This window comes from Apis laboriosa, unplaced genomic scaffold, assembly GCF_014066325.1.
Source record: "Apis laboriosa isolate Shangri-la unplaced genomic scaffold, ASM1406632v1 scaffold14_cov150, whole genome shotgun sequence".
Lineage (NCBI taxonomy): Eukaryota > Metazoa > Arthropoda > Insecta > Hymenoptera > Apidae > Apis > Apis laboriosa.
This window is the reverse complement of record NW_025221798.1, coordinates 894615-919561: the sequence shown is the minus strand read 5'-3', so window position 1 is coordinate 919561 and position 24947 is coordinate 894615. Positions and strand designations below refer to the sequence as shown.

The 24947-nt window shown below is 25.2% G+C and overlaps 3 protein-coding genes across 4 annotated transcripts in view; all 3 read left to right on the top strand.

Annotated features, from left to right (window-relative positions):
• The first annotated feature begins 834 nt into the window (after window positions 1-834).
• Window positions 835-20179, top strand: LOC122710563 (sushi, von Willebrand factor type A, EGF and pentraxin domain-containing protein 1). The gene is made up of 23 exons (XM_043928483.1): window positions 835-893; window positions 994-1505; window positions 11509-11629; window positions 12400-12458; window positions 13534-13743; window positions 13929-14024; window positions 14551-14673; window positions 14761-14924; window positions 15030-15156; window positions 15873-16022; window positions 16206-16382; window positions 16490-16669; window positions 16748-16866; window positions 17139-17373; window positions 17460-17633; window positions 17813-17992; window positions 18085-18330; window positions 18408-18587; window positions 18798-18971; window positions 19043-19222; window positions 19303-19411; window positions 19507-19689; window positions 19755-20179. Exons 2-23 carry the CDS (start codon window positions 1451-1453, stop codon window positions 19858-19860), a joined length of 3348 nt encoding a protein of 1115 aa, XP_043784418.1. The 5' UTR covers window positions 835-893; window positions 994-1450; the 3' UTR covers window positions 19861-20179.
• A 692-nt stretch (window positions 20180-20871) lies between these two features.
• On the top strand, window positions 20872-22752 carry LOC122710611 (myosin regulatory light chain sqh). Its single transcript, XM_043928563.1, has 4 exons — window positions 20872-20992; window positions 21919-22118; window positions 22191-22404; window positions 22513-22752. The coding sequence occupies exons 2-4, from the start codon at window positions 21929-21931 to the stop codon at window positions 22631-22633; spliced, it is 525 nt and encodes a 174-aa protein (XP_043784498.1). The 5' UTR covers window positions 20872-20992; window positions 21919-21928; the 3' UTR covers window positions 22634-22752.
• A 766-nt stretch (window positions 22753-23518) lies between these two features.
• The window catches only part of LOC122710690, a 59227-nt gene continuing 57798 nt past the window's right edge, over window positions 23519-24947 (top strand). For both annotated transcript variants that reach the window (XR_006345980.1, XM_043928698.1), the window contains exon 1: window positions 23519-24161. The gene's annotated coding sequence lies outside the window, so the exon portion shown is untranslated. The remainder of the gene's footprint in view (window positions 24162-24947) is intronic.

The window sequence follows — 24947 nt, the reverse complement described above, 5'->3', positions numbered from 1 at the left end:
AAAAATATATAAAAAAATATATAAAAATTATATAAAAATATTGTTTTCCGCTCTTTTTTTAAATTCGCAAATTAAAACTAATATGCATTCAATTTAAATTTAATCATATATTATCACATTTTATTACAAAAATGATTCTATTTTATTTTATTTTCATTTGTATGTAAAAATTATTTTCACAAAATAATAAAAACATAACATAAACATAAAAAATTACACTTCGATACAACAGTGAAACACAAAATCTAAATTACTATAATACATATTAATGTCAAAAATCATGAAGAATCGAAAGCAAGGTTATGACAAATATGGAATACGACAAATAATCAAAATGTAATATAATTTGAATTTTCGTTAACATTACAAGAATTTCATTTCATTAGAAATCTTTTGATATAATAAATATTACAAGAATAAGTGAAGATTAACAAAAAAATAAAACAAAAATAAATCAAAAGACAGAATGAAATAAAATAAAATAAATAAAACAAGATAAAATATACAAGTTATAATATGTATCATATAAAAGTAATTAATTCTATTTTTTAATAAAACTTAACTCATATTTAACAATTAACTCATATCATAACTCATACGTGTCATTTTTTGAAGTGTAATATATTTTTATTATTTTAATGCTAAAAGTCCAAACAAATATAATCGAACATAGACTCCCTCATAATATCTAGTTGAATGCACGCTACATACAGCACGATATACTATACTATGTAAGTACTTTCATAATGTCGAAGGAGTACAAGAGACTCGAAGCCTCTGGCACTCGACGGACAACTAGTGAAGGGAACGGATCGTCATTCTCGGTCGATATTCGATCAAACGGTCAACGAAAATGCTATACGAAAGTCATGTTTAACAATCTTTGTGAAAATGTGCGTATAAATCGAAGTCGTAGTGATTTTGAGTTATATATTTCATTTTTGAATTTATTTATTTATTTATTTTTTTTTGCCCCATATTATGCAACTAAAGAAACATATTAATGTCAAAAATCATGAAGAATCGAAAGCAAGGTTATGATCAAATATGGAATACGACAAATAATTATTAATAAGTTTGGTGCAAGAAACGAATGAACAGATTTAACAAAATCATGAAAGGACAACCGTTGGATCTATCGATCGCATACGGGGACTAAAAACTTGTTAAATGGTGAAAAAAAAAGATTTTTGAATTATATTTTCGTATTTTGGCGGGAATTTAATAATAACGTTTTAATTACGGAACAAGAATATTTTGTTATTGAAACGAGTTTTCATCGGTGCCACGCATCGAACAAAGAAACTTCTTGTGAAAGTTTCCGTAGTGCATGATAAAGTGTTCTCTGGTTGGATACGCGGTTACAATCTTGTGGATGATCGTAATCAAAGTTAGTGTACTTTCGATGTGATCCCGCCCTTTGACAACAACAAAAAACGATATATCGAGGATGGGACGAGAGATTCTTCTGTTCCTTTTGGGAATTCTCGTCGTGAGTACACAAGGCATGTATTTTGAACTTTCAATACATTCAAAAGTTTCATTTAATTACTCGATTTCACTGTGTATAATTCAAAATTATCTATTATTTTTAAACTAGATTCTGAAACAATAAATGTTATTTTAGAATATTCATTTTAATTTTATATTATTATATATTTATTTATTTATATTATTATATTTTGTATTTATATTTATATTTTTTTATAAGTTCAGGTATTTTTTGCGAATATATTTTTGAGAATTATCTACATTATTAGAATCCTCCTTGTTATCTATGCCATTCGAATTCTCCTTGGACTTGAAGCGAATAATTTTATAATTTCAATCGATACATTATTTTTTTTTAATATTTTTAATCGTCTTTTATTATATATATTTTATGATTACTTTTATCGATATAGATGAAATGAAATTTGTGTTTTTTTTTAAAATGAGTTTCATATCTTTCAAATATGTAATATGCTTACACTCGATTTCAAGTTGTGAGCTTGTAATAAATGCTATATTATTTTGCAATAGCACATGTTATTCAATGTATATAAAATAATACTTTAAAGTTCATTAAACCTTAGTGTCGATATTAGAGAATAACAAAGCTATTTAACTATTTCGAAATTTGAAATCTAAATTATACAATATTTTCTATCTATTCTCGAGTTTTATATTAAGGAAAGGAATACAAGTATACAAAATAGGTACCGCCTACTTGATTCTCGTCCACGCGGATTTTCTGGTGTCTCGAGGTCACCTGGTGTATCCGCTTCAAATAAAATGTACAGGTTCCTGTCGCTTTGTATTTTGCTTTCTCGAAACCTTGCAAATTCCAGGTTTTTAATGTCTTTTTTTTTTCAAAGAAAAATATATTTCATATGTTATTTTTGTTCAAGGATAGTTCAATGATAAACATGGTTCCATCTTGAAATGCTGTTACAATAACAGCTGCGATTCGCAAAATCAACGAACCATTTAAAAATATTCATTCAGCGGAAGCAAATTTACATTCTCTTTTCCTGTTTAACCTGCGATAATACCAGTAAAATATTTCGAACTTTTCATAATTGATTTTTATTCTAATCGGTTAAATTTAATTTGAATAAAACTGGTCGCACAAGATAGGAAACAGGACTCACTATGAAGGCAGTCAATCGAAGCGAGTTTTACCTTTTGTAATTCTTATTCTCCTAGTTGACCTACATGAAACACCTTGGTAGATATTATATGTCTGGTGTGCATATATTGACAGTCTTATAATATTATTTTGCATGTAATTCTTGAAAAATAATTTATATACATCTAATAACATTTATATACATCTAATAACAATTTAATATACATCATTAATTTTACAAGAAACGTGAGCATTAGAAAGCACATTTTTTATAAATTGTTTTTCATCATTTCGTTCCACTTTTCATTATAAACTTGTTATTTTTCATTCAAAATACTTTTGATTCAAATTAGTACTTAAATAAATAATGGACTGAGAATTATAGTAATGTAAGTTTAATCTAAAGATCCATTTAATTTAACTCAACATAAAAATAATAATATTATAATTTAACGTCCTTTAAAAAAATATAAAAATATATAAAAAAAGCTATTCTTTGTTAAAATCAAACTTAAAATATAAGCAAATGATAAAATAAACAAATGATTCGAAAACCAATAAATATAAATAAAATTACTATTGATTTCTGTGATATTAATTTTTAATTAAGAAAATTAGAAGATTCGATTTAATTATAATTAAAAAAATAAAGATTTATTAAATGTAGAGCGTTTTACGTCATCAACAGGTAAACTACAGATCTTTTCGTTGAGAATAACGCTCACCTGAACTTTCATTTGTGCAGGCAAAATCGCGTAGGAACGTGTCTTTCATGGAAAATGTAATTGCAATTTAAAAGTAATATTTTTATCAATTATTATTATTTTTTGGTTTAAAAACGTATTTTTCTTATTAAAAACAACTTTTTCTTATTAAAAACTTTTTTAAATTAATTTTTCAAACTAAAAATTCTTTTTATCAATAGTCAAATTTTCAATTAAAATGAATCAAATTACAAACAATATTTTAAAATGGTATAATAAATTTCTATATAAAATTCTTATAAAATTCAAAAGAAATTTAGAAATTAATATTTCAATAAAAAAATTAACTAAAAAATGAACTCTTTAATGAATAAAAAATGTAATTTTTTGATAAATAAAGATTCATTTAAAATTTTTAATTATATTTAAAATTTTCTTTTACTTTCTGAGAATTTATTAACAGAAAAAATATATTTGATAATTCATTTTATTCTTTATTTTTTTCTATTTTTCAAAATTAGAATTATCTGCAAATTGATCGATATAAATTATCATATACGTACATATACAAAAAAGTCCAGTTCGCTTTTGACCAATTCAATTCCAAAAATTCGTGGAGATCGTTATTGATAAAAAAATAGAATAATAGGTTAGGTTGATTTGCAAAGAAATTAATCGATAGCCAATATACTACATTAAAACTTATGCTGAAATGGGGAAGTAAAAGCGTCCTCGAGATTCTAGGCGAACGCTTTTCTTTCATTCTTGCAAAGAAGGAAGCGTGTCGAACGTTATGGACTTGCACGATTCTCGTTTCTATCGAACTAAGCTGAGACTGTCGTAACATTTAACTCTCGACGGTTTGACTGGATTGAAGCATGCGAAACTCGCGATAACTTGTGCTAAGGATAAACTACTTGTTGGGTGGGGCACTATGTTTCGACAATATACAGGTGAAATTTCAAACGACAATAAATCGCTTCCTTTCTCTTATGATCAACATGTGCGACGAATCATATATATTTTGGTTGTGGCAATATATTCAAAACTCAATTCATCAATTATACAATTATTAATATCAGCATATTAAATTTTATTATTACATATTTAGAAATTTTGAATTGTTTCATATTCATATATATTATTGTTCACAAATATTACTTATCTTTATTTTATTTGAAAAGTATAAATGAAGTATGATGTATAGAAAATTATTTTATAAAATTGAATTATGTATTTGAACCTAAAAATGATTAGGTTAGAATTTTATTACTTCAGAAAATTTTTTTATAAAAAATTTATTAAAAAGAAAATGAATATTCTATAATAAAACAATAAGAATAATAAAAATTAAAAGAAGATTCAAAAAAAAATATAAAAAGAAAAAAAATAACGTTTTCAAATTTTTGACTATGTATAAAATGAAATAATGCTTAATGATAATTTAAATAATATGAATTCAAATTAAATTCAAATAATTAAATATTATTAAAATTTTGTTCATATAGACGGACTTTCATTGTATGAATATTGTTCAATATAAATTTTATTGTTCAATATAAATTGACAATTATAGAATTTAAAAATATTTATAATGTAAATATTTACAATTTTGATGCTACTTCATCAAATAACTAATACGAATACAAGTGTACGTGCAAATTTAATGAAACAAAAATAGGAAAGTTCACTACTGTTAGTGAGTTTTCATTTTCTGACGCGTTGCAAGGTGTCGCAAGTCACCATCGCGATGACACATGCGCCACGTGTTTTGCTAGTATGTACAATAGAGGTTAGGAAATTCACAAAACTTTCTATCATTCCCTACCGATAGAAGGAATAATAGAAACCTTTTTACGGTAAAAAATCAGTTGATTTCAAATTAGAAGGATTTTAACATAAAGGATTTTAGCACAAATTCTGAAGAAACTTATTATCTATTCCTTTCAATGGATTTTTTTTCGTAGAATTGAATAATATTAACCGGTTTTCTGATGTCCTATTGGTACTATCCAAGTAATTGTAAAATTCGCTCTCAATATGTCCCATTTATCTAAACGCAATAACATATAATATATACCATTGCGATTATGTATTTATATTTTTCTTTTTAATTCTTATCATAAATTATATATATGTATAAATATCAAAAAAATACATAAATATAAAAAAAAAACAATGGATTCAAATTTTAGAAATTTATGTTGTTTGGAATTATATCAAATTTTCTGTTCATTTTATTTATATAATTATGATATTAATACTATAAATATAGAAAAAAAAATAGAAAATTAATTATTTTATTAGATTTTACAAAAAATTTTTTGCGTTAAAATTCTAATTTGATTTTAATTCTTGAATTAATTATTATATATTAATATAATATATTAATATAATATAAATTATATAAATGTTATAAAAATCAAAAAAAAAATGAAAAAAATATCACTATGATTTGAATTTACGATTTCCAATCAAAAAATATTCTGTGTACTTTCTGTCAGGGATATGCCAGTATCTTTTTTTATTTCTTGATTGTTATTTATTTGTATGTAAATAAATGTGAAGATTTTACTAATATAATATTGATAGTCGAGAAGCAAAATATAGATTAAAAAAAAAAAAAGAATTTCAAGAAAACATTTGAATCAAATTTCAATAATATTTATTAAATTTTTATTGATTTTTTTTTGTGATGTAGATCACAAACAGACACGCCCACTTTCTAATTTCCTGACAATTGTTTTTATATGTGCTATATTATAGATACAATAATTTGAAAAGCAAATTAGAAATATTCATATATTACTATAATATATCGACTCTAATATATACAATTACTGCAATAAACACATGTCAAACAAACTATTCTATTTTTGACATTTCATGATGTAATGCTATCGAATCAATCAAAAAATAAATGTTTCGAAGAAAATAATTTATATTTTGAGAAAACTAATCATTATTATAATATTATGATAACGATTATAATATTTTTGTTATATTGTAAAAAGAAAATAGTATGATTGAATGAGAAAGTGATGTATAAAAGGAGAAAGTAGCAATAAAGTTTGAAATTAATATTAAGTTAAAAATATAATGAGATATAATTGCTAAAGTTTCATTTTTTTGAAACTACAAACAGAAAAAATGGAATTCAAAATATATAAGAATAAATTTATCAAAAAAATTCAGAAATAAATTACTATTATTTACAGAAAGAAAAAAATGATCTTAATGGAAGGAATGATTTTAAGATAAATAAAATAATCAAATAAAATTCATAATTTCTAAATTAGATAATACATCTTGATATGAACAAAATAATAAACATAAACAAAAAAATTAATATTTTCGAAATTATAATTTTTTTTTAAATAATGATTTGAAAAATTTTTTAAAAAATGATTTGATTGTTTCGAAAAATAATATTTTGTGTAAAATCATTTTTTATTTTTTTTCTTGTTATTTATTATGTTATATTATATATTTATTATGTTATTAAATTAAAATCAACTTACCATTTTTACACACACTTTAGATATTAATGTATATAATATACTTACTATTTTATTTTTAAATATATTTATTTTAAAAAAAATTATTTATTTTAAAAAATTTATATTAATAATTTTTTAACTCATTAGAATTTTTTTCTTTATTTAACAAATACAATCTATTCTAAAAACCATGAATACTTTCTTTTATTATATATTTTTTTTTATTTTCTTTGAATTGTCAAATCATACGGACAAAGATAAAAGAAAATGACGATAAATCACATATTATACTATGGTGACATGCTTTACCGGTAGTAGTCCCGATTCGAAGTAGCTCCATGTCGTACCGTTATTTCGGCTTCAAAGTTTTGTAACCGCGTGACCCAGACCCATGGAGCGATCAGCGAATGCCAGACTAAAGCTAGTACGTGTTTACACGTACACATGCAGCAATTAACCAAGAATCTCGACCTTTTCGTCTCTTCGAAATCTGGATTTAATGTGATTCTTTTCTGGAATTTATTTAATTTATAATTTATATTTAAGACGATTTTTAATAGCTATAAAATATAAAAATTATAAAAAAACTATAAATAATTATATTAGTTTTGTATACTTTAATATTAAAATATTAAAATTATTATCATTTAATATTTTATATTCAATATTCAATACTTAATTGAATCATATAGTTAATCCTTATATGTATTTATACAAGTAACTTTATTTTAACATAGTCTATGAATTTTATAACGTGGTGTATATATATATATATATATATATATATATATATATAATAACCTATTATATTTATATATTATATATATATATATTTATATTTTTGGAATGTAACTTTCGTATAATATGAGGGTATTATATTAATTTAGTTTATTAAAAACAATTATTTAAATTTCTGAATTTAAAATTATTCGAATTTTTAAATTTCTTTTCTTTATCAAAATTCAATAATTTTATAAAATATTTAAATTTAACCTTTTTTTATTGTAATTTTTTTTCTTTATTCTTATGTTTATTCACTTTTTATCGAAAGTTAGTTAAGAAAAAATGACATAGATTTAGATTAAAAATTTGATCTTTATTGTTAATAATAACTTTTGTAGAACTAATTAAGAAGTTTAAATTCAAATCTTGATGAAATGACTTATAATTACATAGAAAGTGAGCGGAAGAAAAGATTAAACATACAGTGAAGAGATCTATGTATGTCTAATCGAAATATATCGTGAACTATTGCACGCGCGAACGCGTTTGTACTAGCTTTAATTAACTCGTTCGCACGAAACGGTAACTCGATGTCTCATGAGAAACACTACCTTTTCGAGAGTTCGAATAGAGAATACATAGTGGCTTTCACTCTATAAATCGAGTACATAGACATGGATTCAAATTTAAATTAACGGATTTCCACTAGATATTTGATTGAAAAGAATTAACGGATAAAGCTGAGAAGATTGTAAATTAGGATCGTTAAGATTCTCGATTTGAAAATTTAAGGCCAGTTCTTGCAATCGGCCTTGAAATATCACCGGAAACTTATTCCATGAGTTACACGACTGCGTTATAATCGCCTTTGCGATTGTATCGTTCATATGTACCACTATTCACGAGACTTACATTACCATCCTTCTCTATTTCCATCTTGATATTTTTGTATTTCCATGTAATGTTACGGCAATCAAATGAATTTTCAATCATAAATACAGCTGATTTTAAAAATGTCCGGTTTTTAAAATATGTATTTTCTGAATATATTTAATTTTTAATGATTTTTTTTCTCATTATCATACATTATAATTTTTTGTTAAACAATTAAACTATCAATGTAATAAAATAATAAGTAAGAATGAAATATTGAGTAAAATAATTTGATTATTTAAAATCTCACTTACTTCTATATATCAAAAAATATTTCAGATAGAAATTAGAAATGTTAATATTTGATGCTAATAATTTTTTGAAAATAAACATGTTATGAGTTATATAAAAATCAATTTAATTTTTGTAAATAAATTCATAATTTATATCAACAGTGCAGCATATTGTTTTTTATAAAAAAATTATAATATATTTTTATAAAAAAATATTAATTTAATAGATAAAATTAATTGAAATGTTATAAAAATTATCATATGAAAGACAATAATAAATATTTACTGTGTTCTTGTCAAAATTATTTATAGAAACTTTAATTAAATTAAGATTGAAATTATATATCTTTTGTATCTTGATAAAAAGATATAATTGTACGTAATAATTATTTTTTATAAATTATCTGTTTTAAATTTTTTATTATTCTATTATATTATGTTATGCTAATCTTTTTGAATTAGTATTATATTTTAAAACTAATTATTATACGATAATTGTCAAGATGAAAAATTTTATTTACTTATAATAATACATTTGTTGTAAAGCAAAATATATTATTTATTTAAAAGCTCACAAATACTTCAAAATATTCAAAAATATCACTAAAATATAAAAACATTTATAATTCATTATACATTTATTACATTATACCTATATTTTCAACCTATTACATACATTTTTAAATACAATAATGATTTTTAATTGTTGTATTCATTATTGCTTACATTTCTTAACAATATCGATAAATATTAAATATTTTTATGTTTTTTAAAATTGTAATTAAAAAAAATTACTTTCGCAACATACTTAATCTTGCTATTGTTTATTAGTTAGAAAATATAATAATTACATATAATAATTATATCTTTATTATATTATATTGTCAAAAATTTAAATTATAAATCACAATAAATAATTGTATAATTTGTATCTTTGTATGTTTATATAATTAATAATTGTATAATTTTAATCTTCTGATCAAAAAAAGAAACTATAAAATGTAAGTATAGAAGTATCGAGGAGATGGTGAAAAGTAGAGATAGATAAATATTTTTTATTAATTGCACAAAATTTTTACTCTTATGAGAATACCTTGAGAATACCATGAGAGTTTTACGATAAATCATAAAGTGCACGTGCTCGTAATATACACGTCGATTTTCATCGGCTTCTAACTGCTGGGTTTTTCACTATAAGAAAAAGTTTCTCAAACTTCATATGGTCTTGTCGATACTTCCCGTATTCAGAATCAACCATAACTTTATATCATTATATCTATTCTATACACGACCTACTGATTTTTATCTTTTTGCAGATGATAGAAAATCTTTCGTACAATTTCCCGACTCATAGAATTCGAATAATAGGGTAAGCGTGGGATTTTGATCAAGGTTTCTCTTTGCTTCGTATCATAGCCATTGTCTGACTTATTTTGAAAGTGAAGTATGGCTTATAAACTGAACGTAATGTAATACCTGTGTCCTTGACTATCCTCGACTTGACAAGAATATTTTTACGTAATGAAAGTTAGAAATTAAATGTGAAAGTAAATCTTATTAATTATCAAGTAATAAAAAATTCCTGTATGCATTTATGTGGTATTTAAATTAAAGATATGGAAGATATTCGAAAATATAAGTACTCATTATTATTGTTATTTTTATTAATTATATCGTACGCAGCATTCATTGAAAGAAAAAAATTGAAATCCAACATCGAAAAGTAAAATCTTCAATTGAATATTTTATTTTTTAACATTCTAAGAATATTAAATTAATATTTGCAATCTTTAGCAGAAATTGTAATTGAAAAGTAATCAAAATTCTGTCTGCCATAGAAACTACGCTGTCTAGCGTAAATAATATTGCTGAAATTAAAATTTTAGCTTAAAAAACCGTGAACTTTCTACTAAATATTTAACATAACATAACATTAAAATACCATCGATTCATTAAATGGATATAACTACGCCGTAATCAGCCTTTTGAGTATTTCATATTTAAATTTTTAATGTTTTTAGTAATTTTTAGTTTTTAACATAAGATTTTTCATTAAGAATTTTATTTAACATTTATTTTGAAATTCATTTTTATCTAATAATTACAAAAAATTGTAATAATTATTATAAAATAATTAAAAATATTAAAAAACTTTTAATTGTAAGAATCTTTATGAACACGTTTAATTCTTTTATTTAAAATTTTTATATAAAGAGATTAGACTAGAAATAATAGAATGTAGCTTATTTAAAAATATTTTAATACACAAAACTTTTTAAATAATATAGCTATTATTATAGAATAATGAATATATAAAATAAATAAGATAAATAAAATAATCATACTTTGAATATTTAATTTAATTTTGATGATAAAAAAAATTTCAGATAAAAATTAAAGAGTATGAGAAAATATATAATTTAGTGCTAATAATCTTTTTATTAATAGATATATAGAGATCATAAAATCAATTTTTTTTTGTTAAAAAAAATCAAATTATATTTTTTTTCTTCCTGTGCCACTTTACTCAATTTTTATTTATTTGTAACATTTTATGATTACCAAAATCAAATAAAATTAAGATATTCTAGATCATGATATAATTTCATTCATCTTATGTCAAAAATTAATAATGAAATAAAATAAAGATACTTTTTCTTACAAATATATAATTTTTTATTAAATATACTGAATATTTAATGCCTGATACTTTTCTTGTAACTAGTTATAACTAATTTTTTTCTTACCAAAATACTCGTTAACACATTACAAATATTTTCTAAAATATATTTTCTAAAATATAGAATTATTAAAGTGCGGCCATCCAGCTGTACCAATGAATGCCAAGGTGTCATTGTCCGATGAATCCTTAGCAACAGGCACTTTGGCGACATATACTTGTGATGCCGGATACGAATTATTTGGGTAAGTGACTCTTTAGAAATATCCGTTCTTTGTGGAATATTAAACGTCATACTTAAATAACTTACGAGAATTTATTAGAGATATGTAAATATTATATGGTGATTGAATTATAATAAAATTAAATTAATTTAATATAATATTACTTATAATAATTATTAATAATTAATAAAGAGAAATTGAAAAGAAAATATTATTGTGTTTTCCTCGCAATATATGTATAAATAAATAAGGATTTTCATTTTCAAAAATTTAAAAAATAACTTTTCAAATCAAAATAAAACAAAAATCAAGAATAAAAAAATGCATTTTTAGTTTCATTTTTTAATTATTGACAATTTAAAAATAATTTTAAAATAATATTTACTCAAAAACTTATAAAATATCTTATAAACGAAAACAAATAAAAACAAAAAAAAATTCCTATGTATATGAAAATAATTTAAGCAATAAGAATTTTTTAAAATTATTTAATCGAGTATCAAAAATAGATATAGAAACGTTCAAAAATCCAATTTTTTTTAAATAAATAAAGATTGATGAATAAAAGTCAATATTTAAATTGCAACTAAATGATCGTTTGTATACTATGATAATGATAATGATAATCGTCGATAGCATTACTTATTCATTATAAACTTTCTCCGTTTTATAATTTGTATGATTGACGATTTGTTTACGTATTTACGTGTTCGTCTTCCGTTCTCTTGTTGTGTATTATGTATCATAAAGTAAAGAATTTCGATTATTTCATTTAATTATTATTTGCTCAGCAGTGGCAGTTTAACATGCAACGTTCGTGGGAAATGGCAAGGAGATCTACCATTTTGTGGTAAGCATTCTATAAATTTAATTTTATCTTTATCTTATTATTTTTATTTCATCTAACCTAACTTCACTGCATTGGCACATTCGATTACGCGTTTCTTTTGATAATAAGATTATACGCAACTTTCTCTTCAATACACGTTGAAACAGTTTTGTGAAAGAATTCTTTACGATCGAAGAAATTGAACTTTTTCTCCTTAAAATGCAAAACGTAGTTACCTTTCTGCCAAACTAGAAAGTAATTTTTAGTATGCTACAAGATACTCTCGTTTAAATACATTGACCTTTGGTATGGATATTGGTCTCACTTTTTTTATTGGTCGCGACGTTTCACTTTTGCCGACAAAATTGGTTTGAAACGCTGATGAGAAGAAAGTTTACGGAGGACGGTTTATCGGTAAAATGTTACGCAAGGTTTTATTCGGTGACAGTTAAGCCTCGTATTACCAACTGCAATACCGGTAAACCGTGTCGCGTGGAAATTATTTTAAACGATCGGCCCAGGAGAATGCGGAAAAATGATAAAACCGGAAGATGAAACACAAAGTACTTAGTACCTGCAACTTGGTGAAACTAACTGCGACGCCAGATAATCTTTCTTTTTATTACTGAATATATCCTGCTGGTAATGAACATTTTGTTATGTGTTCATGACATTATTCGATGTTCAATTCAAAACTTTACATCAATTCCGTTCAAATTGTTTATTTTTAATTTAGAATCTTTGTAATATCTTCTAATCTTTGTAATAATCTTGTCGATTATTAAGTGTTTTTATATCTAGATGTTTTTTAGATTTACAGAAAAATTATAAAGAATTGAATATTATAATTTTGATATATTTTTAAGATTTAAACTTTTAATTAAAATAAATAAAGTAATAATTCAAATTGAATTTGATTATTTTTGATTTAATAATGTTATAATATATTATATGGAAAAATAAATCAAAGATATAGTAATTGGAAAAGATATGTAAATATTTTATATGTTTATCTTTTTTTTTTTTTGCTTTAATTTCTTACTGTTTAAGTTTATCATTGTTTTGAATTTATTTAATCAAATATGCATTATTGCAGGCACAAACGTAGCTTTTCGTAAACCAACAAATCAATCGACAACCGTACGAGGCGGAGATGCTAGTCATGGAAATGATGGAGATTCGAGCACAGAACACGATGGAAAAAGATGCACTGAAACACAAAGCGAGCCTAGCCCTTGGTGGAAGGTCGATTTATTAAAATCATATTCGGTAAAAGTCGTTAGGGTAACGACTAGAGGTTGTTGTGGTAATTTTCCTTTTTATTTTTCATATGTATTTATTTTTTTTTTACAAATGAAAAATAAAAACTTTTTTTTTTTTATCATAAAATTTAAATACTTTTTTACTAATTAAAAATTGCAAGTTTAAAATATTAGACAATAATAGACAATAATTGAATCGAAATTAGAAGTAATTTTTCATTTTCAAAAGGTCACCAACCTCTTCAGGATATCGAAATACGCGTTGGTAATAGTAGCATAGAATTACAACGTAATCCTTTATGCGCTTGGTTTCCTGGCACAATCGGTAAGCAACTAAATTAAGCCTTTAATTATGTGTATCATTAATAAATGACAAAATGAAACTTCAGTGTTATAATACGGCAACAAATGATTTTAAAATTTTAATCGAAATTGAGATTTTTGAAATTTTTATATTGCTATTCTAAATTAAAACATAAACAAAATATTTTTATATTATATTATATTACATAATATTATACGAAAAAACTTTTTATTTTTTTATTATTTTAAAATATTTTATAAGTTTTTTAAAACATTCCAAAATAAATAAAATATTGCTTTATTTATTCATGAATAAATATAATTTTTTTCCATAAAATAAATATTAAATTAAATTAGATATATTTTTGTTTGATAGTTTATAAAAATTTTTATTTTAAATTAAATTCATTTAATGATAAAAAAAACATATCAGTTGAAGTTATTTTTATGTTAAAAAACGATTTCTGAAAATACATATTTGTAGCTAAATGATTAAAAAATTTATTTAAAATTGATTTTTGATAAATTAAAATGAATTGATTTTACAGAGGAAGGAATTACGAAGACGTTTATGTGTGCCAGAGCTCTTGTTGGTCAATATGTGTTTTTGCAATTAGTCGGTGTGGAGGGAAGTTTGAGTCTATGTGAAGTAGAAGTATTTGCTATTGATGGTAAGTCATAAATTTATAAGTATAAGTTGCTATCAATAATCTATTAAATAAAATTCTTGTAGAAAAATTTTATTTGATTTTTCGTAGAGTTCTCAACAGACAGATGCGCTTACAGCGGAACACCAGCTGATGCCGATTTGGCCGCTTTCAATTCCACCTGTTATGAATTCGTTGTTAAAAAGGGTGATTCTTTTCAAGAGGCCAGAAATTACTGCCGTGCAAGAGGCGGTGATCTTGTTCATGGTTTCAAGGTTTCTATACAAAAATAGCTTTATATTAATTATTAATTAATTTAATATTTTTTTGTATTACATTCCGATTATAATCTTTTAATATTTATATTTTTTGTAATGCAGGATGCAGCTTCCATATATATATTAAACAATCTCGAAAGGCGGAAAGACAAACTAAAGACTCAGCTGGTTTGGATAGGTGCTCAGAAGGAACCTTTGATAACGGCGCGAATATGGCGATGGGTTGACGGTGCATATATATTGCTTTTTAATCTCTTTAATTTCTACTTGATTATGCATTGTTTCGTTTATACATTATTTGATTACGGTCAAAACATTTTTTTTCCCTTCTCACGATTGATCGGTAACGTTTATGGGAACCAGGTCGAAGAGATACGGTTAAGCAATGCCGGTTGAATTCGTCGATCCAACCAATCAATTTACTTCATAATTATGAGATAATTATGCGATAATTATAATATTTTTCTTGATCCGAAATTCATTTCTCGATTAGCTATAGAGATCTGTGAAATCAAAGATTGTCTCAAAACAACTGACTGTCGGTGTAATAACACGCGCTAATAAATAAAACATGAAAGTTAGTACTATGAGGAAATCAACGGGAAGTTACACCTGCGAACATCTATTTGAACGTATAATCTCTGTTTATTTTCGTTGTGTTTGGATCGTACAAATAAAAAAATTTTTTGAATTTCTAATATTGGAAGCAAATTATTGTAAATAACGTATGTAGTATTGCGCCGATAATCGGCTTTGAGATAATCTTTGATTTCATAGATCTCTATGGCTAATTGAGAAACAAATTTCGGATCAAAATTTCGGAAAAATATTATAATTATTGCATAATTATCTTTTAATTTATTTTATAATGTTTAAGAAAATATTTTTTGTTTAAGATTATAAAATGATTTATAAAAGATGTATAAAATTTTTTATTATTTTTAGGTGAAATTGTACAAAAACCATCTTGGGGAAAAGATCAACCAAATAATTATAACGGTGAGCAAAATTGTGTAGTGCTAGACGGTGGCCGTAGCTGGTTATGGAATGACGTTGGCTGTAACCTTGACTATTTGCATTGGATATGTCAAAGCAGTAAGTATATACATGCATATGTATTAATATGCATATGTATAAATGCAGAGAATTATATATATGATAAATTCATTTGCACGTATTTGATGTTTATAGAAGAAAACAAAAAGGTGTGGCTCATGTAAAAATTTTTTTTAATGTAATATATGTAATATATGTTTATATATGTCTTTATTTATCAAGGGCCATCTACTTGTGGTAGTCCAGAGAAAGCTGAGAATACAACAATAATGGGCACTAAACGAACCATAGGATCTATAATAGATTATGTTTGTCCTGATGGATATATGCTAATAGGTTCGAAGAGCAGGACGTGTGAATCAACTGGATTTTGGAGTGACGAGCCAGCCACATGCAAGTGTAAGTTTAATTGCACGCACGTCTCTACGCGAGCTGCATAATGATAATGTTGGTGATTAATAATCATGTGGCATATTATACTAACGTCATATTTTAAATGCTTGTAGTTGTCGATTGCGGTCCTCTGCCTGAATTGGAGAACGGTGTAATCACGCTGGTTGATAACAGAACAACTCATGGCGCGCTTGCTGATTACGTGTGTAAAGAAAACTATACATTGCTCGGTGACGTCAGACGTAGATGCGGAGATGGTGGTATTTGGAGTGGACATCAACCTCAATGTTTATGTAAGAAATTGATTTTAATAAATATATTACTTATCATAACAATAGTTATAATTTAGAATATCATTTATTATTTTTCAGTTGATTGGTGTTCGGAACCACCACAAATTAATGGTGGAGTCGTGACAAATACCGGGAGACGAGCAGGGTCTATAGCTACTTATTCTTGTCAAAATGGGTTCATTTTATTCGGAGATAACGTAAGTAACTTTGAATATAATTCAATTTATTATTATATATATTATTATTATATTATATTATATATAATTATATTTAAATTTATTTTAATAATTTCTCTTATTTGTTATGCATGAGCCGTAAGACTATTTCAAATAAAAGTTTCATTATGTTATATTTCACCTCGATTATAATTATATTATGTAAGAAAATTTCAAAAGATTTATGCAAACGATTATTTGAACGATTATTGTACGAATAGAATACTAAATACATCGATAATCAATTTCGAAAGGTTCTTACCTGTGACATTGGTGGAGAATGGTCTGGTAAAGCACCTCAATGTCGATTTGTTGATTGTGGAGCACCAGCTCAAATCGAATTTGGTTCCGTGGCTTTAATTAATGGCACTACTACAGTTAAAAGTTTGGCTGTATATACATGTTCAGAAGATTACTGGCTGGTTGGTGAAGCGAAACAAAAATGCACCAAAGAAGGAAAATGGAGTCATGATACGCCGTCTTGTGAATGTAAATTTTTCAAGTTTTTTGAAATGTATTATATTATAGCAAATAATTTAAAAATTATAATTATTCATTTATATATATAAATATAGTGATCACCTGCGAAGAACCTGAAGTACCAGCTGGAAGCTACGTTGTCGGATATGATTTAAATGTTCACAGTGCTATTGAATATCATTGTGAAGCAGGATATCTACTTCAAGGCGAAATCAGACATATTTGTGGCAAAGATGGTGAATGGTCGGGGGAAGTACCAACTTGCGAGTGTAAGTTTCATTGTTGAATTTATTAAAAATTTCTTTCAAAAGTATATATTTCTGAACATTAATTACTATGAATATATATAAATATATACTATGAAACATCATTCTAATATAAATGATAAATATATCATAAATATAAATGATATTTTTAATGATAATCTTTTCATTTTTCTATATCATAGATGTAGACTGCGGGAAAGTTTTGCCTGTTTTAAACGGAGCTGTAGAATACGTGAATGGAACAACACATCTTGGAAGTGAAATCACTTATAGTTGTACTAAAAACTATAGGCTAAATGGAGTGTCAAGAAGATATTGTTTGGACAATGGTCAATGGAGCGACGCGACTCCAAAATGTGAAGGTGGTTATTCATTTTAGAATTCGCGCAATTTATTTTATATTTAATGATATATGATAATATATAATGATAATATTTTTTTCTCTTCTATATAGAAATTCGATGTCCGGAACCTGTTTATGCGGAACATGGTATTTTATCTGTAACTGGTAATGATCGAATGTATGGTAGAACTCTAATTCGTACTGGAACTCCAGAAAATTCTAATACTGGCGCGACTTCTTATAAAATCGGTGCTCTTGCAAAATACCGTTGTGAAAGAGGATATAAAGTAGTCGGGGAACCTCTATCTACTTGCGAAGATAATGGAAAATGGAGTGGTGAAGTTCCACGATGTGTTTGTAAGCAACTTAAAAAATCATACTCTTTAAATATAAATAATTGTAAAATGTTCATTTTGAATAAATGCATTTTTCAGATGTTGATTGTGGTAAACCAGAACACATTCAACACGGTAGATACACTTTAACATCAAATGCTACTTATTATGGAGCAGCTGCTCTTTATGAATGCGACGGTAATTTTGAATTGGACGGATTTGCTAGACGATTATGTCTCGAGAATGGTACTTGGAGTAGTGACACTCCAGTTTGTAAAGGTAAGTCTAAACTAAAATTTAATTTAAAATTGTTACAAAATAAATACTACCTATATAATATAATTTATATGATTATGTTATGAATAATAACTTTTTGTTAAATTTTATATAAATTTATATAAATTTTATATAAAAATTTTTCATATTTTTTGAAATATTTTATTATATTATTTTTATATTATATTACATTCGTACATTATTTATTCATAGAAATTAGATGCAAAGATCCTGAGAAAGAGGGCGTATTATCTACACAAGTTTCAACTCACAGCGTAGGTGGAATAGCTCACTATAGTTGTCCACGAGGATTTTATATGGAAGGGAATGAAACTAGAGTATGCTTACAGAACGGATCTTGGAGTGGAAACACACCCGCCTGTTTCTGTAATTATATTTCTCAAATACCTTGAATTTATGCGAAAATGAAATATAAAATTAAACATTTGATTCAATAGTGGTTGACTGCAAACATCCAGAGCCTGTAGAAAATGGAAGAGTGATAGTAGTAAATGGAACCACTACATATGGTGGAACTGCAGAATATCATTGTTTACCACAATATGAAAGAATAGGACCGTTTTTGAGAAAATGTTTAGATACAGGTTCATGGAGTGGAGAGGAACCCAAATGCGAATGTAAGCAAAAATAATATTAAGAATATTGAAAAGATATAAAGAAATATTTTTATGTATTATCAATATTTATTATATGACAGTTATGCCGAATGAAGTAGCGGAAACGCAGGGCGTAGGAACTAGCGTTGGCATTGGAGCTGGGGTTATCATATTTATATTAATTATTCTTGGACTTGTTTATTTAAGACTGTAAGTAAAATTTATAATAAAACAAGGAATACTAAATTAAATTAAACTAAATTTTCAAATTAAAAATTTGTTTGTAAAAAAACATATTCTTTTAGGAGGAAAGCTACACCAATAAAAAATACTGAAAATGTACAAGCTGCTGAAAGAAAGGAAGATCAAAATGCTGCTGTTATGTCTTATGCTACTCTTAATGATGGCACACCTAATAGTATGTATGAAAACGTTCCAGAGGATGGTCTTTATGATAGTCCTTATAGCCTAAATAGTAGTACCTATAGGTAAGAAATCTTTTTAGAAAATTTTTTAATAAAAAGAAGACGATTAAATTATTTTTAAATTAAAGGTATGGTACTAATATGAGAAGACATTATGGTAGATCTGGACATTATGAGGCAGAACCAGTTTCAAATAGAAATGGCATTACAATTAACGGAGTGTCTGTGCGATAGTTTGAAATATAACAATTAGAATCGAAACCAAGTGTATTTTTTAAAATTAGATATTATTTATGTACAGGTAGAAGGATATAGATACGTGAAACTTTGTTACTTTTATTTATATTATTATATTTGGCGTATCGCCGATTTATGTAAATAAGTAAAAAGAAATAACGTGATAAATTTACGATAGTGTTTTTCATACCAATGATGAAAATATGTTATATTAACAAACATTCTTATATTATTTCGACAATTCAATGTATTATTATGTATATAAAATGTTCTCTTAATATAGAACTATGTCTCAAATAACGAATTTATAATTATAAATTCGTATGTTGATTGGTTATAAAAATAAAGAAACCACTCTTGTTTTATTTTGTATTTTGATATATTTTTAAAAACCACTGAAAAATATCAATTAATTATAATATAGATATAATAATATAATATAATATATTATATAATATATTATGATGATAATTATAATTTTATTTATTAAACTTTATTTATTAAACTGTAAATATGATTATGAAATATATATATATATTTATGAAATATATAGCAACTATATGTATTCGGTTTCATTGCCTTATAAGGTAATGATTTCTCCATCAACAGTTTATTCCAACTAAGGTATTTATAATGACATATTCTTTCGAAAATAAATCAATATATTTTCTAATATAGTGTCCAAAATTTTTAGTACTAATATTATTAATTTCATTAATAATTGATTATTAAAATATATAAATAAATTAACTTATTTTCAAAATAAAATAAATTAATATTCATTAAAATTTGTAAATATAAATTAAAAATTAAACTAAAAATTATCATTAATGTAATAAGTACTTTTTATTTATATATTATTTTAAATATTGAAATAATAATTTATTGTTCAGATTGCGAAAAATGAAGAAAAAAATCGATTGTAGTATTTTTTTTCTTGCTCTAATGTGGCCTAATTTTTGGATGTCTAGAAAAGGCTTGAATAATGAATCCTTCACCAGATGGCGTTACTTATCCGGGTGTGGTAAATAACCATAGAGTGACGCGTAACGTGAGTCACAGTAGAGCACGAGTATCTGTGCTGTTCTGTTTTTCAGATTTTTCTAGTTTTAGAGCTGCTAATAATCAGGTTGGTAGAAATTTGTTTGTTTATTCGAATGTTTGAATATAAATCCATCTTGTGATTAATTTATATATATGAGAATAATGCGAAAATTACGAAATATTTGACAGCAGTCTATTTGCTTATATGGACAGCCATTGTTATTGTGTCGTTACTTCGAAGAAGTGTATACGTTTTTGTTAATATTTCTCGTTTAACAAAATTATTTTTATATTTATTGTTATTTAAAAAGAAATAATATCTTTTATAACAATGAAATAAGGATTTTAATCATATCTAGTGAATGTTTATTAAAAATTAAATATTGCCTACGTCAAATATATTTAGCAAAAATTTTAAAATATAAGATTAAAAATTAGTAGCTTAATATTTGTTCAGAAAAACATAAAAATGCAAATATATTAAAAATATAAAATAAATTATTATTTTATAAATAATATTTTAATAAATATGTAACAATTTTTAGTAATGTGTATTAATTTGTTGTTAAGTTATGGTTTAAAATTTAAATTAAATCATATAGTGAATAAAATTTTTATATAAACTTCTATAGATGTAGAGTGTAATGTTCTCTTTATTGAATCGTCATGTAAACGATCTTATTTTTATCTCGATTTTGGTTACGTCGTTATTTCCTAAGTCAATTGTCTAAAAATAAATAATAGTTCAGTAATGATAGTCTTGTGTAAGATACGTAAATACATTTAACGTTTACTGTTTTTTCTAACACTGTTCTAAATCATGTGAACAAAAATACTCAAATTTACATAACCTCTGTCCCACTTGCAATGCTATCTTTAAAAAATATTTCTGATGAACGAAAGTTTTTTAAAAATTATATAATATAAATATAATAAAAATATATAATAATAATATATGCTGGCAAAAAATATGAATTAAGAAATTAATTTATTTTTTATTCATAATTTCAGGCATATAAACATGTCTTCACGTAAAACAGCCGGACGTCGTGCTACCACTAAAAAACGGGCACAACGTGCAACATCAAATGTCTTTGCTATGTTTGATCAAGCTCAAATTGCTGAATTTAAAGAAGCTTTCAATATGATTGATCAGAATCATGATGGTTTCATCGATAAAGAAGATCTACATGATATGCTTGCCTCATTAGGTAAGAACATGAGAAAATATTTATGGTATAAAGATTTTTTAAATTGTATATGATAATTTATTTTTGCTTTAGGTAAAAATCCAACTGATGAATATTTGGAAGCAATGATGAATGAAGCTCCAGGACCCATCAATTTTACAATGTTCTTAACTTTATTTGGTGAAAGACTTCAAGGCACAGATCCAGAAGATGTAATTAAAAATGCATTTGGTTGTTTTGATGAAGAAAATACTGGACACATAAATGAAGAACGCCTTAGGGAATTGCTTACGACAATGGGAGATAGGTAATTTTTATATTTTATTTTCTTATCTAGATAATATTTTCTTATTTTCTTATCTAGATAATATTCTTTATTATCTTATTGAAATTTCATTGTTTTTTATATATTTAGATTTACGGATGACGATGTCGACGAAATGTATCGAGAAGCACCTATCAAAGGATCGATGTTCGATTATATAGAATTTACTCGAATTTTAAAGCATGGTGCTAAAGACAAAGACGAACAGTGAAAAATCTAAAATCAGCGTACATATAATATATTCTAATATGGTTGCAATTGTAAAGTTTGAAATATTATTGTATTTTGTACATCCTATATTAATGAGAATAATTGCAAATCTAGGATTCATATTATTTTTCGAATAACTGCCTTATCTCTAGATCCTAAATGTATAAATCCTAATATTATAAACATATGATATTTATTTTAAAATATAAATATTCATATATGTGAATTATATAAATGAGTACAGAGAAAAAATGAAATTATTTCATATCTTAACGCAAGTTACAATTACTGTAAAATCAAATCAATAAAAACATAATATGTAATATATATTATATGCTACATTAACATATAATTGTTAAAAAATTGGCATTTATATTTTAATATAATGTATTATATATCAAAAAAATGATGTCTATTTTTACATCCATTCTATTTGATTTTTATATTATATTAAAAATTAATTTTTGATGCATATAAATGCTCCAATAGAATACAATTTAAAACAAAAAGAGACTAGCTTATCTAAGTAAATGTAAAATAAAAAATATTTATTTTAACTAATTAATGACAAAATATAAGTAAAATATTTATTTTTTATTCAAATTAACGTAAAACAAAAAATTAAAAATATTTAATAAATTGAGCAATAAATAAATAATAAAAATATTGATTTATATTTCAAAAAAAGAAATATTAAAAATAAAAAAATGTATTATTGATATGTATTAAAAAGCTTTAAAAAAAAAATAAAATTGACAGAGGATTTTGGATAATTGACAGGCGCGATCATTTCGCGTCTGCGCATTAGAACTTATGTACAGTATATACAGAATGAAGTCTCACGAAGCCGCAGTATCATTTCCACTAGTGCGAGTGTGGAGTTTACTTCGTCTGTTCGATTCGTTATTTCTGCCACTTGCGGTAGCCTTTTTTGTCGCGTCTCTGCTCAGTGATTGTTCCATCGAAGAAAAAAGCGAGGCGAAACATACTGGATACGTGTACACTCGGGAACATTGGTTTTTGTTAATCTCCTTGCAAAAAGGACAGAATTAATATTCGAATGTCGTTCGATCATTCACTGACTGCATAACACGATGTGTTTATTGTTTGGTGAATGTTACAGTGAATCGATGTGTTTTGTGTAACGTTGTTCGTCTTGTGAGTGAATTTTCTCTAATTGAAGTAAAAGATGAGAAATGAAACGAGGGACAAAAGTAGAAGCTGTCAGCCGCGAATTGGGTTACGTCCCGTTCGCCTGGCAACGATATATGACGCAACAGCCACCCTTCGTTAGTATCCGTGATCCTCGTGATTTTTACCTGCGGCTTTAATTGCAACAGGACTTTAAGATACGCGAAAAAAAACGCTAAAGTGCTCTCCATGCAATCAACTATCCTTGTTTCATTATTTCCATTGCGCAGTAAGTTTTGGAGGTTAGCTGATCACAAATAAGAAATTTAAACGAAAGCGACACCCACAGAGGCAGTCGGATCAGCTGTTTTCCCAGGACGACCTTTCAACTACGCTTGGTAAGTGTGTTTTCTTCTCAAATTGTTATTATTTTTTTCGTAATATTATTGAAATAATTATTTCTTTACTGAACGTTATAAACAATTTCTTTATAATACATCTTTAATCATGAATTAAATCAATTGCGCGTAATTAATTCTCTTTTGAACGATAGTATTCCTACATTAGAAGAGTTCATTTTTTTATATGTCGTTATATTAAATAATATAACATATTTTTATATATACATTCGAAATATGGGATATAATAACAAAAATTAAATATTATTAAATTTTGAATGCTATTTTGTGATTTCCTTTTACGTGTGTTTTGATATATATAGAAAAAAGACAAGAAAATATGTCACAATAAACATATGGAACACGTGACTATAAATGAGAGCGCTGTCAAAAGCAAAAATGTTGTCTTCGCTCGTTTCGCTATTAAAGAGTTCTTTATTTCTAGACAGTAATTATTAAAGAACGACAGTCAATGGTATTCGTTCACGGTTTGGAATATAATTTGATTTTTTAATGCTAAAATATTGTAGCGTGAAAACGATTTAACGCTTGCGAACAGTACAATTTTCGGTGCAATTTTTTTGAATCACAAATAAAAAGATAATAATACATAACTGTGCACATTGCATACGCTCGGTGTAATATGATCCAATGCTCAAACTGGTCATATCACTTTGATATTGCATAACATGCTTCTATGATTGCTTAAGAACATTAATATAAAAGCGTAACGAGTCTTGAAATTGAATGAATTTAAGTTGTCTCGTTCGACGATCAACTTTCACA

What these genes read in the sequence shown, in the direction of transcription:
- LOC122710563 (XM_043928483.1), top strand. Translation starts at nt 1,451, where the DNA reads ATGGGACGAGAGATTCTTCTGTTCCTTTTGGGAATTCTCGTCGTGAGT. An exon ending in AATATGGCGATGGGTTGACG is followed by an intron (nt 15,157 to 15,872) that starts GTGCATATATAT and finishes TATTATTTTTAG; the next exon opens with GTGAAATTGTACAAAAACCA. An exon ending in TGAAGTTCCACGATGTGTTT is followed by an intron (nt 18,331 to 18,407) that starts GTAAGCAACTTA and finishes TGCATTTTTCAG; the next exon opens with ATGTTGATTGTGGTAAACCA.
- LOC122710611 (XM_043928563.1), top strand. Translation starts at nt 21,929, where the DNA reads ATGTCTTCACGTAAAACAGCCGGACGTCGTGCTACCACTAAAAAACGG. An exon ending in TGATATGCTTGCCTCATTAG is followed by an intron (nt 22,119 to 22,190) that starts GTAAGAACATGA and finishes TTTTTGCTTTAG; the next exon opens with GTAAAAATCCAACTGATGAA. An exon ending in CTTACGACAATGGGAGATAG is followed by an intron (nt 22,405 to 22,512) that starts GTAATTTTTATA and finishes TTATATATTTAG; the next exon opens with ATTTACGGATGACGATGTCG.